The sequence below is a fragment of the Chelonoidis abingdonii genome, chromosome 2 (assembly GCF_003597395.2).
Source record: "Chelonoidis abingdonii isolate Lonesome George chromosome 2, CheloAbing_2.0, whole genome shotgun sequence".
In the NCBI taxonomy this organism is placed as follows: domain Eukaryota; kingdom Metazoa; phylum Chordata; order Testudines; family Testudinidae; genus Chelonoidis; species Chelonoidis abingdonii.
The window spans coordinates 261,773,692-261,790,726 of record NC_133770.1 but is presented as its reverse complement, the minus strand read 5'-3'; the positions used below and the strand labels follow the sequence as shown (position 1 = coordinate 261,790,726).

General features: G+C 37.5%; 1 protein-coding gene across 6 annotated transcripts in view; it reads right to left on the bottom strand.

Moving 5' to 3' along the window:
- The window catches only part of VPS13B (vacuolar protein sorting 13 homolog B), a 996,761-nt gene that overhangs the window by 891,883 nt on the left and 87,843 nt on the right, over positions 1–17,035 (bottom strand). For all 6 annotated transcript variants that reach the window (XM_075063129.1, XM_075063127.1, XM_075063131.1 and 3 more), the window contains exons 4-5: positions 12,644–12,764; positions 1,884–2,051 (exon numbers count right to left, since the gene is read on the bottom strand). In XM_075063129.1, the coding sequence (XP_074919230.1) occupies positions 1,884–2,051; positions 12,644–12,764 (289 nt within the window). The remainder of the gene's footprint in view (positions 1–1,883; positions 2,052–12,643; positions 12,765–17,035) is intronic.

Below are 17,035 nucleotides of genomic sequence, written 5' to 3'. Positions count from 1 at the left end.
AAACACACATTTAAAGTGTGTGTTTTGCACTTTAAAAACAAAAACATTTCCACAAAGATAACGATCCCACCCATACTTGAAAACTATTGTCCCAAATACAGCAGAGGCCTCAAATCCCTAAGGAATAATGATTATCCAGAAAAGGAGAGAGGAGGGAGAAGAGTGTTGATCTTGAAAGAAAGTGGAAGAAAGAAGTTAATAAATCTAAACAACACTACACTTCCAATAATGCACTCAAAGGTTACATTCAGTTTTACTGGGGGGTGCGGGGGAGACACGACAGCTGAAGCCAATAGTTAAAAATTAGGCAACAGAGAACATGGAAGTTTGTATCCAAAATACTCTCTCAATTTTCATCTACTTTATTATAAATCTGCAAGGACAAAAAAATCCTTGCACTATCATTAACCAAAAACATATTAATTTTTCCTTATAGCCACAATTTTGCTAGAAATAACAGTTGCAGAAAACTCCCAAGATGCAAAATCATCTCACAAAAAGAGAAGTTTCTTTTTAAGATCTTGTATGGTCTTTACTGAGGAAAAAATATATACATTTTCCCATTTAAGAAGAATTTTACATCTTGCAGCCAAAGGCAGAACAGGATGAGTCCCTCTTTCTCCTTCCTTGGCCCTTTTATCAATTGTCCTATGCCCCAGCCAAATGGATTACCCACTGAGACCCTTCCTCTTATAAGAACTCCACCTAGGATGACTAGTGCAACTGGGAAACCAAGACATATGGATCACCCTCCAGCCCCTGCTCGGCAATCCAATGACAGCTGAGAAGGGCATCGTGCCTTAACCCGTTTTTCCATGCTGTGGTCAGTTTAACTTTTTATCATAGAACCACAGACTATCAGGGTTGGAAGGGACCTCAGGAAGTCATCTAGTTCAACCCCCTGCTCAAGGCAGGACCAATCCCCAACTAAATCAATAGAATGCATATTTCAAAGATGGTCTTTTTTGTGAATTTTGGTGATTATAAAAATAAGAACAATACAGGCTAGAGCCATGCACAGTGCAAATTTCCCAACTCACTTTGCACCTCAGAGCTCACCTTAAAAACACTCCTAGCTACTGTAGTCTATGCACAAGGATGACACCAGCCCACTCATTTCTTTCTCCCTGGGAGAGTTTTGTCAATTTGATAACCCGCCAAAAATGCACATTTTCATCAGATAAAATCTTATCTTGCTATTTTGAAGCAAAATAAAATATTTTATCATCATCTTGGCTTCAGATATATTTTATGTTATAATATTATCATAATTATTATAAATTTTAGCTAGAGAAGATTGTCCAGTCGTTAGAGTAATGGCACAATATGCAAGAGACTCACGTTCGATTCTCTGCTCTGCTACATATTCCCTTTGTGACCCTGGGCAAGTCTCTCTTATGGCTCAGTTCCTCATCTGTAAAATGAGGATAATAGGACTTCCCGGCCTCACAGGAGAATTGTGAAGATAAATAGATTAAATATTGTGAGGCACTCAGACACCAAGGTCCTGGGGAATACCATACCCCCACCCTAAAATGAACAGATAACTTGATATTTTCCCCTACTGATGTGTGATGTGGCATGTACTATTTCACTTAACTGATGGAATAACTGACAGTCTTTCTATCCCATAAAATACATTGCATGTGTTTGCATTTCCATTCAGCCTACTTAATAGTCAACATATAAAATTACCATAATGTGGTCTGCAAGGTACAGGTAATGGAAAAAAAACAACTACGTTAAAAAATAAAATTGAAAATATAATAGGAAGCAATTTCACTTCCAACACTTGGAAAGCTACTTGCATGAAATTTAAATTCTCATCTAAGGAATAAGAGCTCTAATACTATAGAATCTAAGACCCAAAAGTATCTACTCACCAGAGATGTCCATAAATGCACGATCCCAAAATTCATCCACTGTATAGCATTCTGCAGAAGTGATATTGACTGAGAGAACAATATCATCCTCCACATACTTTAATATGAGATTGTTGATCACAATGTTGACATTGTTTACAACACGCCTAATCAAACTCTGCACGTAACCTATCAAATGGAAACAAAAAGACAAAACAGAATGATTCTCAGAGTTCTCAAAAGCTATGAGGAAGAGATGCTACTATTAATTTCTCCCCTCAAATTTGTTAATTACAAAAATATAAAAAATTATTTCCAAGGTGAATCTATTCCCAGTCATCAGAATATCACTATCACACTAACCTTTCCCTAGCCAAAAGCCCAAGGACATAACTTCTTTAAAACTGTATTCAGTGCTACTGAGTGGATTAGCTTCCAGCAAGTGTGGCAGAGGAAACATAAAAACAAAAATTCTCATCTATTAGGATTTTAATGCAGTAGTAGGTGTTAGATTGTTGTGTTGAAACTTGGTGGCAAAAATTAACCTTCTGATTTAATTTTTCAGGATAGTGCAAAATTTATTTGGGGGGCGTTGGGAGGGGAGAAGATCACAAAATACTGCTACTAAAAGATTTTATGTGAACATATAAAAATAACTATATTCAAAGAAAGATAGAAATGGACTTGGAAAGAATATACAAAGTTACTAGAATACTAGTTCAAATATACATACCTTTACATATATTTTTCCCTCTGAATCCATTTACAAAAAGTCACAGAACATCATCCATCTTTCTAAGTACTTTTATTACTCAATTTAAATTTTAATGACCAATATATTCATGTGCTCCTCAGTAAAAACTCAGTTAGGTATAACAGAATCAATTTCTGTCAACAACTCACACAGTTAGCACCTGCAATAAAGCCTACTGGGAAGAAACCTATTTAAATGTGTTCAACCATAACATGGTTGGAAAAACTAACTCTTTTTATGCTTTCCCAGTGGAGGGTAAAAATTCTCATCTGAACAATACAGGAAAGAAATGCAATCCTATCCATGTTGAAGTTTTTCCTGTATACAGAATACATTAAAAATGTGAATTAATTTATGCTGCTAAGAGAAAAAAACAGATACAACTATTTAAAAATTATGTTACTTGCACATCACTATATTTTAAGTTATTATCTACCCATATATCAATATAATATGTAAAAACACATGCATTATATATTATGGAGACAGTGATGGTCACTATAGTTTAAACTGATTGAAAAAAGGCAGTTAAACTTAGAACTTATTCCACTTATACAAAGTAAAATATTGCCTTTAGAAACTCATGTCACATATTAATGGGGCCTGATTTACTTTTTAGAGTGTTTTAGTGTTTAATCAGCTAAGCGAGAGGCATTTAAAAACGGCCTATGTGGAGGGTGGGAAAGGGAGAAGAGGGAAGAACAATAACACAATCTTTAACAGTTCTTTGGGCAGCTTTCAAACAATGTTGTTAAAACAGAGAAAATGCAAACACATCACATGTACCAATAACACTATCTCATATATAGGGTACACATAGAATGTCATATTTGCACAATTAAATATTTATTTACATAACTTCCATAACTTCACTCAGTAATGTCAAGACATTTGATGATGGATGCCATTTTCTATGGACGGTGAAGGGATTCTTACTAAACAAGAGCAAAGGTAAGATGCTTTTAAACTGGGGCTGCAGATAGGATTTATAGGGCCTTCAACAAGCTGTCAAAGCAGGACTCTCTATGACCCAGAAACATGCAGCAGTCTCACCCTTTGAAATGAAACATGTAGCATTCCTGCAACTCTATGCTTTGCTTCCAGAAAACTCATCTCCCCTTTGTTGTGCCTCCCATACCACCTCCATTGATAATGCCTCATCTCTTGCACAGCTAGATGCCCTTACTAAATTTCAAATTTTTTTTAATACCATCTCATTGCCATGACATAGAATACAAGTCTAGCCAATGTGCAAGAGACAGTCAACACTCAGGTCCCTGTTACAAGTTGGTACCATCTGCCCAGGATGGGGCATTATCACTGGGAGACAGATTGCCAACATTCACTTTAATAGAGCCTTCACATTCTCAGTGAGTTCAATGACCACATTAATGAGAGCTGATAATATTGCTTCTAATGTGGCACTCCATTTCTTAATCCACTTTATTTAAGGTGGGATCTGCCCTCTGCACTAAATTCACAAAGAAAGATTATTTTGAATTTGAGGATAATTTCTCTTTATAGAAACTGATGGTGAACTAGTACTAAAACATCTCTTAGTGCTTAATCCCAAGGATTGTGTTTGGGAATTAATACTTCCATTGTTTTTGTAAATACAGAGTTAACACACTGAACACACAGATTAATCCCAAAGACTAAATTACAGCAAACTAAGGCCACTTTACTTCTGAATGACAGAATCTACGTCAGGGACTAATACACTTTAACTAATATGCTTTCATTAAACATATTTAATTAATTCATCTCAACTTTTCTGAGTGTCCATGTGTTGACAAGGCCTCAGAAGAAATACTCTTGCTCTTTCCCCTCCCTACAGGATCCTCACTGGCTGGTAAAAATGGATAATCTTGGCATTTAGTTAGGTGGGAGTTCGTTTTTAAACTTTTCCTGGAATAACAATTTAAAGACTTGAATTTGAAAATATTTACTTAATAAAAATTGTTCCTTCATCAACCTCATTTAACCTGTGCACATGTGTTAATAACTGTTCATTTGCACTCCAGAAAACAAAAACAAAGTTTCAACACAAAAAAATCTATTTCAAAATTGACTAATTGAAGTCCATTCCTAAATATAGAAATGCAGGAAACCCTGAAGTTGGGGTTCTTTCACAAACTTTAGAACTACTTCCTCTTTCAGATACAATGTTGCAGTCAGTAAGGTCTCATTTAAGTACAAATTTTGTAGGTATTGGCCACAGCTCCATAGTTATGATTGAGGTGAATAAGACACCAAGATCAACCTTAACCCTGACCACATACACATTTCTCATAATATCACACATTAAAGTATAATTAGAAGTTTTTATATAAGATGTACTAGAATATTATCTTAACATGTCTGTTTACTCCAGATTAATGCAACATTTTGTATTAGAACATGAGATGTCTAGATGTGAGAAATAATATCTGAAATAAAGTGATTTTTAAAGATTATGAAACAAGTAGAACTCAGGATTACGTTTTAAAATATTTTTATGAAGAGTTCTGTCATTTTTCTTCCTGTTTCATAAATTTTATGTTGTAATATATGTTGAGAAAATATTTTATAATATATGCATCACTTTGGTGTAATACTATTTTACATAAACATGTTTAAATACAAATATGAGAAAAGCTGTAAGGTTATAATTGTTAAGAACTAGGAGTACAGAAATGACCTAAGAAAGTTCGAAGCATATAAATATACCTAATTATATGTACTGAAAAATTAATTCAAATTTACTGTGGTCAGAGCTGAAGCTGCTATGTGAATTTTGATTTATTTGCACTTGCATAAGAAGGTATTAATTGAAATATTATGTATAAAATAGGAAGTGATTTCTAAGTTTATGAAAGATCCTTGATTTAGGATTTCCTGCAGTTTTAGTATGTGTCATTTAAGAATGGACATCAGCAACCATCCCTCTATGTTAATAGATTTGTATGCAATTTGATCAAAATTTCAGACAGCTGGAGATAGTTAGCATTAAAGCTGAGATTCAACTTCTATTCTAACTCTCCTTTTTCCAGTTTATTATACAAATTTTGGGCTGCAATTTTCTTTGTTTGATTTCATCCTAAAATGCGAGTGTGCTCTTTGGTCCACATCTGAGCAAAATGTATTAGCCATTTTAAAGTTATATAACTACAAATTCACATACTTCCCCTGTATACATTCTTATCAGAAGATTTGTATTTGCATAATTCTAAAATGGCTGAAACTGAAGTCTTAGCCATGTTTCAAAACAGCTATTTTACATATCCAAATGTGGTTTTAAGATTTCCCTGGAACATATTCAGAATCAACAGTATTCAATATCTGAGTTTTTTTAAAAGATTTAGTATGAAAGGTTTACCACACAATGTGCAATGAATCTTTCATTATATTAAAAATATTTTGAACAAGCTTAACTCCCACATTATTTATTTTTAGACATTTCTATTATGCTATGATCTTGCCACTATCATGAGTGTATTAAAGCATAATAAATATGATATTAAGGAGGGGAAGTATTTCTTTGGAGATATGTGTAAGGAAACAAGATGGAATCCAGGAGGCCAAGTGAAAGTTGTCAATATTAAGCTGTGAAACTTAAAGTTCTCTAACCTTACATGACCTTTTCACTAACTGAATCTGCCCTTTTGCCCTACTGTCAACCAACTGCTTAAATCAACATGTAGATATATAAAAGTACAGAAGTATAAAACTTGCTGAAAAAAGCTTGTAACTGAAATTCAAAAGACGAGAAAGGGTGAAATGTACTAATTCATAAATGATGAAGATTAGAATATAGACTAAAAATATTTGTAGAACGATTTGTAGTATTATAAAGTGCTTGATTCCTATTTATATTAAGACCACTTTAAACTGCTCTGAAGGAGTAAAAGAAAAAGGTGGAAGTAAATTATACTTACGTACACATTAAAACGATATTAAATGATTAAAGTAGTGTGAAGTGGCCTCAGGGCAAATAGGAATCAGGCCCAAACATATTTAGACTTTTTAAAAAGTTGCAATGTGTACAGTACAAATATTAGTTAGACTATATTTTATGGTAAAAATTGAAATGGTCTGATTCTGATCTAACTTGCACTGTTTCCTTCTGATGTAACTTTAATACATTAAATGGAGTTACTCTTGATTTGCATCAGAGAAACAGAATCAGGTTCAGCATAACAAGTGAAATCCTTACCCTGTTAAAATCAATAGCAAAACTCCCACTGATTTCAGTAGGCTCAGGATTTCACTCATATTTAAATATAAAATGAAAAGAGCTCTATTTTTTTTTAATTCTGAAAACATTTAAAACAAAGCTTTTTTATTTCAAAGCCCGATATATCTTTAGTTGTATTGTTATATTTCAAAATAATGCAAAAAAGAGTTTGACACTTTTTCAATTCTCTGATTTATTCAGCAGACTTACATAATAATCATTTAAATGTTTCACATATAATTCACACACTTATGGCGAGAATATTGCCTTTTGACAGTTTCATCGCTATTCAGTCAGCTAAGTCTCCTGTAAGCTTTAGGTGAATTATCAAGATATGATAGACTAAAATATATTAAATTCCTAAATATGCGGGAAAATATTCACAACTGCATGCACTAAACTGTGGCAAAATTTATAAGAACCATGAGGCAGTTCAGAGAGCAGAAAGCTTATAAATTTAATTTTTAAAATGTATATGGAATGCAATTTCATTTTTTTTAAAAATACTGATTTCCTCTTTCCTAATATCTTAATCATATGGCATGTCTATATTTACAGCTAGATTGGCACTGCTGCAATTGATGAGCGGTGTCGATTTAGCAGGTCTGGCGAAGACCAGCTAAGTTGATGACAGACACTCTCCCGTTGACTTCTGTACTCCAGCTCTCTGAGAAGTGCAAGGTAAGTTGGCGAGAGAGTGTCTCCTGTCGATACAGTGCGGTGTAGACTCTGCTGTAAGTATACATAAGTTACGTCGACTTCAGTTATGTAACTTACGTAACTGAAGTAGCGTAACATAGGTCGACTTACAGCTGTAGTGTAGACCAGCCCATAATGATCCCATCTGTTCTCAGAGGTTATGGACCATACAGCAAGCAGCACTTACTTCAGGGATGTACTTCAGGTTTCTGCAATTTTGCTTCAGTAGGAATGTCTATTCCCTCTTCAGTCTCCACAAGGCAACTTTCTGGCATGATTGAGGCAACAGTTCATTATTATTTTTCAGCACCCTCAAAAATTTGAATATGGCTTCACCACTGTGGCAGCAAAGAGTAGAGTCCCCAGGTATCATAACTGGCACAGAAACAACAGTACTGTTCCAACTTTGTGGAGCGAATAGTATCCCCTCCACCTGTCCAAATGGAAATTCTTTAATATTCTGACTTCATAAGCCTTTCAAAGCCAGTCAGTTTTGACATCCGTGATGCTTTCTCTGTGATCCACCATAGTTTGCATAACCACAAAATAGTAAGATTCTCTGCGGTAGAAAACTCTGATTGTGGGAATGAAAAGCTGGGAAACGAGTTCTATCAATAGTTTCCTGCACAGTTTTGGTGCAAAACAATTAAAGTTAAAAAAAAACAAAAAACCCTCAATTTGCTTTCTCTTTCATCTGTAATTACTTTGCTCAAATATAACGAGAAGGAAGAACTGGATCTCACAAACTAAACAGGATGAGTCTGGGTGAGTGTGATGCTTTCCAGGGCTAGGCAGGATTGTGAGGCATCTTGCTATCACCTGCCCTTAGTGTGAGGAAGCCTTAACTGTGCCTGCCACGGAGCAGCTTGCCAACTCCACCAGCCACAGGCAATACAAGCATTCCCCTCTATGTCCTGCTGTCTCTTTCCAGGTTAGCAATAGGCATACTCCACCTTGAGCTCACCAAGCAATTCCCAGGAATGTTCAGCCCCTGTTGCACTCACAGTACTCACAGATTCACTGCTTCCAAAGAAACTGTACTCCTCAGCTTACCAGTTTCACCTCAGCTCACCACTCGACTTAACACACAACACTTAGATATGTTTATAGTGAAATCAAGTATAAGTTTATTTAATAAAATAAATTCAAGTAATAGCAAGTAGAAGTATTGGAAACAAATGGTTACATATACAGTAAAATAAATAGAAGCATTCTAAAAGCCTACACTTCAACTAGGTATTCTCATGTCTTGTAGAGTAATCCTGACCCAAAGTTCTTGCAGAGCTCTGTAATGAGACTTGGCTGTGATCCTCCTTTCATCAGACAAGTACGTGGTCAGCTTGCCTCCCCACTGAAGGACCCTGAGCATTTCCTTGTACCCTCAGATATACCCTAACAATCCTTTGTCATTAGTCATTAACAGGATACTGCCTGCTGTTTGTTTCATCCTGTGAATTTCTTCTCTTGTAGATTTCACAATATTTCAAATAGGCCTACACTACGAAAGGTACAATATGCATGACCAGACAGGGAGGTAAGTGTATGTTACCTTCTGCCTGAAAGGAATATGTATGAGGCATGTCACCTCCTGGTGACCTGCCTTAACTCCAAGACCTTAACATAATTTTCAGTATAAATATATAACTCCTTAAATATTATCCACACATACATTTTACAATGATTACGATGACCCGTGGGCTACTGGCTCTCAGTAGAACCCTCACATGACATGGTTCAGTGAACTATTATGCATATATCTAACCCAGAGCATTCCTGTAAAAACCCAGGCAGCCCCTGTGCACTCTCTCAGTTGGCACCATCACCACCACCACCACTCTGAAAGCAATCTGTTGACCCAGGAAAACTGTTTCTGCCAAACTGGTGATGCTTCCCTGCAAACTAACAGCCCTGAATTTTGTCTCACATGTGAAGATGGTGTGCTGAACTCTATCAAGCAGCACTTCCTTTCACTACATTACACCTGTCTCTGAGAAAATACTTGGACCATTTGGACAGCTCATGTTGAATTGAGTGATTCCACCACTCTGGTTTGATGCTTGCTAAACACCAAAAGCAGCCTGTTTACAGTGGGAGATATGCTACTTTAATAAGAGTCAGATACAGTAACTCCTCACTTAAAGTCATCCTGGTTAACATTGTTTCGTTGTTACGTTGCTGATCAGTTAGGGAACATGCTCTTTTAAAGTTGTGCAATACTCTCTTCTAACGTTGTTTGACAGTCGCCTGCTTTGTCTACTGCTTGTAGGAAGAGCAGCCCGTTGCAGCTAGCTGGTGGGGGCTTGGAACCAGGGTGGACCGGCAGCCCCACTATCAGCTCCCCGCTCTCTTAAGTTCCCTGTGCAGGAGCTGCCCAGCAGGCTGGCAATTGCAGCTGTCCCTTCCCCCACTGCCATGTGCTGCTCCTGCCCTCTGCCTTGGAGCTGCTCTCCGAGACTCCTGCTTGCTGCGTGGAGGGGAGGGGAGGGGAGGGAAGAAGAGGGCTAATGTCAGGGTGTCCCCCTCCCCCCTGCTCCTGCACCCCGCTTACCCCATCTTCCATAGAGCAGGGGGGGACACACGACAGGGCTCAGGATGGAGGGAGCTTGCTGCCAGCAGCTGCGTCTCAGCAAGCTGATCTAATTAACAAGGCAGTGTACTTAAACGGGAAATGCACATCTCTCACACACACACACACACACACACACACACACACACTGTGTGTGTCTCTGTCTGCGATGCTGTCTCCCCTCCCTCCATTCCTGCTGCCTTGTAGAGTGTGAGAGTTAACCCTTGAGGGCTCAGCCAATTGCTAGTTCATCATTTAGCAGTAAGGCATTCCATGGGAAATATTCCACCCTCTGACTCCTCCATCTCAACCAAGCTTCACAATCATCATCATTGTGTACCAGTATTAAATTGTTTGTTTAAAACTTATAGAAAGTGTGTGTGTGTGTGTGTGTGTGTGTGGTCAGGACTTAACCCCATCATTTACATTAATTCTTATGAGGAAATTGGATTCTCTTCATATCGTTTCGCTTAAAGTCACATTTTTCAGAAACATAACTACAATGTTAAGTCAGGAGTTACTGTATGTGGATTAAACCCTACCTAGGACATGACATCTAAATCACAGAACAAGATACACAGTATTGGGATTCCTATGTTGCATATTATATGGAACATTTGAATGACATGGAAGGTGACTGATGCTAGATACATCAAAAAAACAAAACTGAACTTGACAGACTTTCAGCGCAGCTAAGTTCTCCATGGTCTATCCAAAGACATCAGTTCTTACTGATGCTCACTGGTAACAATCCAAGTTGTTGAGCTTATCACACTAATATACTGAATGTCCGTCCCTTCACCACACCACTGAATGCATAGAGTGTGCCTGCAGACCCGAAGTAACAATGTACTGTCAGATCCACAAGAGCAAAGTAACTACTGAAGCACTAAGAGAAAAACATGATAACTGATAGCCACCAGCTGTTGATACTGACATGCCCAGTAATGTGCTCACCTTAGGCAATTACAGGTCCCTGCCTGGAAAAGTGCATTTCATGACGCAATTGTTCTTGGAAGAATGGCCCTCTTGGAGGGCCTGCACTCCAGGAGATGCCTGTGTTCCAAAAAGCATGCATCCAGAGCACCTATATTCTGAAGATTCTCACAGAAACCAATATTCCAATGTGCCAAAACTATCACTGACAAACTGATGATTTCCCGCACAAGGCTTCTGTGGGTTGGGTCAGGACAACTAGGTCTCGGAACCTCATGATGTGGAGACAGGACACAATGAGCCAAGATGGACAAACTCTACCAACGAATTGAAGTGCTGCCCGGGTAGGAGATGTGTGCCAAAACTCCTGTATATCCAAGTCACTGAAGTTCCAGACTGCCTTCAACACCAATGTATCAAGGCAAACAAATCGAAGCAGTCTTTAAACCCTTGGCTCTAACATAGGTGTCCATTTACCAAAGTGAGCCAAAACAACATATAATAGAATCATAGAAATATAGCACCGGAAGGGACCTCAAGAGATCATCTAGTCCATTTCTACACACGAAGGCAGGATTATCCTTGTGCTGTCTAGGCTTGTATCCCTTAATATATTCCCTAACACAAAGTGCTCTGCACACAAACTTTAATGTCCTCTCCCAAGGTCAGATAATTGAGACAACTATTAACTTGAGCCTTCTGCTGCTATGAAGAGGTAGAGAAAGGTCTAATAAATTCTGAAGGCCCAGGATAATAATGTTCAAGAAAACCCCTAAAAAACAGGAGTGCCCTAGACCTAGATCAAGAAGTTTGCTAGCAAGAAAAATACCACAAGGAAAACATCCAACGCTATGCACAGAAAGAGGATGATTTCTTAAATTTACATTCACACACACTGAAAACCTTGTAAGAAGACAAAGAAGATAAGATATTGAGATAAGATTCTCAATGTTTATCATCCTGAACATACAGATGTACACTTCACATAAAAGTAACTGTCTTCCATCTAAACACAAAGACAGAAACATCACAGACAAAGCTACCATCCTCAGTTCAACTAGGCAGACACATACATAAAAGGCAAGCCAACGTCCTCAGGCTCAGCAGAGTCAAAACCTTCAGCAGAAAGCAAATGACTAGTGTGTCTACCAATGGACAGACAACTCAAGGATGAAGCAACCTCAGATATAATATTCTTAAAACTAGAATAATGCCTCAAACTATTACATGAATCTGATACCACAGGGTCATCAGCCAAAATTACTGGAAAAACTACAGCGCGCTAGTCCTTGTGCAAAGGCCTACAAGGAATTATCAGGAAAAGATCTGTCTTTTCTTTTTTAAGTTCAAGTTTTATTTTAATTTAGTTGTGTTTTGAAATGCTGTTGGATCCTTTTGATCTCAGCATGATTTGCAGATGGTCAGCACTTCTGAAACATCAGGCTACTATTAGGTGCCTAAATATATTTAATGCACCAACTTTAAGCACAGATTTGAAAATTTGGGCCCAAGTTAATAAACCTTTAACCTAGTTTATTTCTAAAATTCATATAAAGCATACAAATAAACACAAATACAACCCAGTTCATGAAAGCTATGTTGTACATTACCTGGCGGTAAATCAGGATCAGAAGGAGAAGTTTGCTGGATTCGTCGTGGTTTCACTGATGATTTTGCACTCTCTGTGGTACTGAGGTTCGTTGAACTGGAACCACTGCTTTCATGGTCTTCCTGGAAATCAAACAAATAGTAATCTGAATTATTCAAAGAAGAAACAAATAACAGAAGAGAGGATGAATGTAAGGGATTTATGATTCCTAGATTTGATAAATATAATATTTTTGCCGATATTGTTCCTAGCACACTATAGTTTGTGTTTAACCATAAATTATACGGTAATTTGGGATTAACTAGAAAGTAAAAAACAGATGATTTGAAATGCAAATAAAAAAGAGTATCAATCCAATATTTGATTGGATTTGTTTTAGCAAAAGTCACACATTGTAGTGATGACCGTAATTAGCTACAATTCAGACAAAACATTCCTGAAAAAAATCAAAGAAAAAACTCTACAGACTATAAAAATAAATGTGAGAAACACTATCCACCTTTATCGGATTAGCATAAGTGTTTGCTCATGAAACAATCTTGAACAGTTCCAACATGTCAGAGTCATGTCCTTTCTACCACAGTTAATTAAAGCTGCCTCATGAAGCAAGACAGTCTCTCAGACCCTTAAAACAGCAAATACTGCCCTACAATAGATAAACAAACCTGGAGTAACTGCTCATCTTTAAGCTTTTATATGACTGATTTACCTTCAGCACTTTGGCAACAGAAAACATGGCTCACTCATAAAATAACTGAGTTAAAAATGTATCTTAAATGATAAATACTTGCAACACAGAAAATTCACACACACAAAACATAGCTTATGTGGAGTTAGGATTGCAAAGGCTCAACTATTGTGTTGTGTTCCCTGTGCCCTTCCAGAATGTGCGTTTATTATCAAAACTCATGTTTAGAAAAAGCAATAAATTATGGTTAATGCCTTCTTATAGAATATTAATACTAAAAAAAAAAACAAAAAAAAACACACCTTAATTCTGCTACCTATGATCCCTGTCCTGCCTTAGGGAGATCAGAGTACCTTACCCATTCTTAAACCTTTTTAATTGAACTCGGCCTACCAGTAGCAAGTATGTCCTGGATCATAATGTTGCCCAGATCACAAGGGTTTGCTCGAGTGTATGAACACAAGTCCTGTTATGAAACTATAGCGGGCAATAAAAGTGGCAGTGTTTTATGGAGAGATGACATTCCTAGTTCCTCTTGGCATTCTTGATACAACACAGTTAAAACTGCATGGTTGTGTTGTGAGAGAAGTGGCATCTTCAATCTGTATTTCCTGATTTTCTAACATTACTTGTTTAATGTTCTTGTAAGAATTACCAGGGGATCTTAACTCCAAATTTCTTGGCCTTTCAAGGTTTCCTCAGACAATTATGAAAAGGTCTGTATATAAACAGAACTTAAAGAGATGTAAAGACATTCAAGGGACTGCCACAAAATTTCCATTTCATATTTGGAAGAGAGAGAAAAACTATTTATGTCAAATTTTCCTGATTGACATAAAATGGAGATAACATTTCAGGAAGAAAGGCAGAGATAATATGTACCAACATCTTGGTCTAGAAGAAGACTAAATAAACGACAAAACATAAAATCAACAACTAACATACTGACCCATCTAAATAAGGAGAATAGGTAAGACTTTGCCTTTTACAGAAAAAAATGGATCCCAAATGCTAAAACAGCAGAAGGAAAAGCCTATTAACAAATAAAACTTAAGACACCACCCTGACACTCCCCAGGAATAGTCAGGGCTGAGAGACACCTCACCGCCACCCGCCCCCTAGAGTAAAGCAGTTTTGCCAGATGCCTACTCTAGCTCAGCTCCCTGAAACTATCACTGTCTGGTCACAGATAAGTACAGTCTTCCAGGACTCCACAGAGCTAACCCTCTCTTGTGCAGACTAGAGACAGACACACACCAATCACCGAGCCCCTCTGCCAGTGTGACTCTGTCATATCCAGCCTGTCACAGGATACTCCCAGAAATAACCAGGTACGCCTGTCTCTGAAAAGACAGTGTACACACAGCTTGACTGGCAAAACTCAGGATTAGGTCCCCTAAAAAAACACAGCACTGGAATCTACTTATAGTGAAAACAAATAAATCTTCATCTTTGTAAATAAACTTAAGCACTAGTGAGCAAAGATAATAAACAACAGGTTACATGTAAAACAAAAGGTATAAAATGCTTCCCTTAGAGTCTAAGCTTAGTTAAATCCTTGTCTAAAGCAATGTTTCTTTAAAGCAACTCCCCAACATCATTAGCCCTCATGGCCAGGACCCAATTCTAATGAATGCCAAAAGTGCCGTCCTCTTTACTTCGTGGTGAAGGATAAGAGGCCTTGTTCCTTCCTCTTACAGTTTAACAAATCTTTGAAATATCCCTTTTGAAGTGCACTCCTAGATAAGACTCTTCTCCACTGTGGCTGGTCCTCTGGTGTGCTCCCCACTGCAGGTTTCACATTCCCACCCCACACACACACCCCTTCACTCCTCCCCCAGTCAATCTGTTTTTTCTGTTGGCTCCAAATGCAAATAGGGCTTCCATTGTGTTGCCTTACAATCCTTAATTTACATCAGAGACAGAGATAAGAGTCTGGAAGAAGACCTGTTTGTCCCATCTGGCTAGTTACAGGCTTTAAAACGTAATTTAAGTGTATACATACATATATATATATATATACACACACACACACTCTCTCTCTTATATATTGTCAGTACATACATTTCACAGTGATATTAATGACCAGTGTCATCAGCTTTCATTTGACACCTTATAGGTCACTTTTTGGATACGTACAACAAAAGCAATGCGTTGGGTACAGTGAGTTTGTCAGGCCTGATAGGAGTTGCTGACCCAGAGTAGTGAACCCTTTACCAGCTGGCACTAACAGGCCTCTGTATCTCAACAGAGTAGTGAACAGGGTGAAGAGATGTTCCGATTTTATAGGGACAGTCCCAATTTTGGGGTCTTTTTCTTAAATAGGCTCCTATTACCCCCTACTCCCATCCTGATTTTTCACATTTGCTGTCTGGTCATCCTAGTAGTTACCTGTTTTCTAGTGGCACCAATGGATCTGTGTGTCACAAAAACAAAAGATATTCTAAATCTGGGAAAGCAGGAGAGAATAATAAAACAAATGTTCTCGAATCTTATTAATACGGCATATGACCCTACTACCTTGCACCTTTCTCATGGCCTATAAAAGGATAGAAACTTGATCTAGCAGAAGCCTAGGAGCAAGGTCCCGATTTCTTCAAAATCTCAAACTTTCTGCTGAAGAATTAGAGATCACTACAGTGTCTACCCTCTTAGCATTTTATCAGTGAAGAAAACAGTTTCCCAAATCCTTCTGGAAACTAGGAATGTGCACAATTTGAAGATCTGCTATCTGTGTTTCAGAGTAAGACTTCACAGATGTTTTGGCAGGTCTCGATGCAGCACTTCTCTTAATAGCTTTGAGAAAATGAGAAAACAGAGAACTCTTGATGGCAGCTGGATCCTGTTTTTTGTACAAGACTCATTGCAGCCATGATGGCCCAACTAGGATGACAAAGACTGTCTTTCTCAATCCTCCATAGGTTTTTATGAATACCTGAGACCAAAGGGGAATGCAAAAGACACATTTGTTTCCAGAAAATACAGAATTTACAATGGCTCCCAGCTGAGTTTCAGATTTCTTCGGAGTTGAGATTGTGCATGCAGAAATTACAAGTGATCTTCAATTAATCTTAAATTAGGATTAACTGGTCATTTGGGTGATATGGGACCTCTCTCACCTTTTTATATAATTGTTCAGTAATGGCTGATCAATCATATAAACAACTAAGGAACGTTGCTGGTATTGTCTGGGACTACGTTCCAGCAATTCTGGACAAAATTAGAAGATAGGAATCAGTTGGTGATTATGGATAATACAGCATCTCACCAAGATTTTGTTTTAACACCTGTTTTTCAGCACCTCTAAACATATCATAGAATCTTATTAATATAGTATGGTTCTCGGCCATGGACCTTGCAAATTAAATTTCTGATTTGGAAAGATACCTGAGCAATAATGACACTTGGATATACTTGCCCTCTCACATCCTCAACACTGAGAAGACAGAAGTTTTGCTGTTCAGTAGAGATCTTTTATAACAGGATGCTTGCTCATCTCCTTCACTTGTTGAGGAGAATTTATTCATAGATTTCAAGTTAAGAATTTTAGCATTATTTTAACCATGCCCTTTCCTTAGAAAACTGTGTTTCAGATTCTGTACAAAAGTGTTTCTCTGATGAATCACTGCATTTTTATTTATCTTTTGATCTTGCCAAAGAAACAGATGGCCTGGTGACCACACAGCTCAATAAGCATGATCCCCT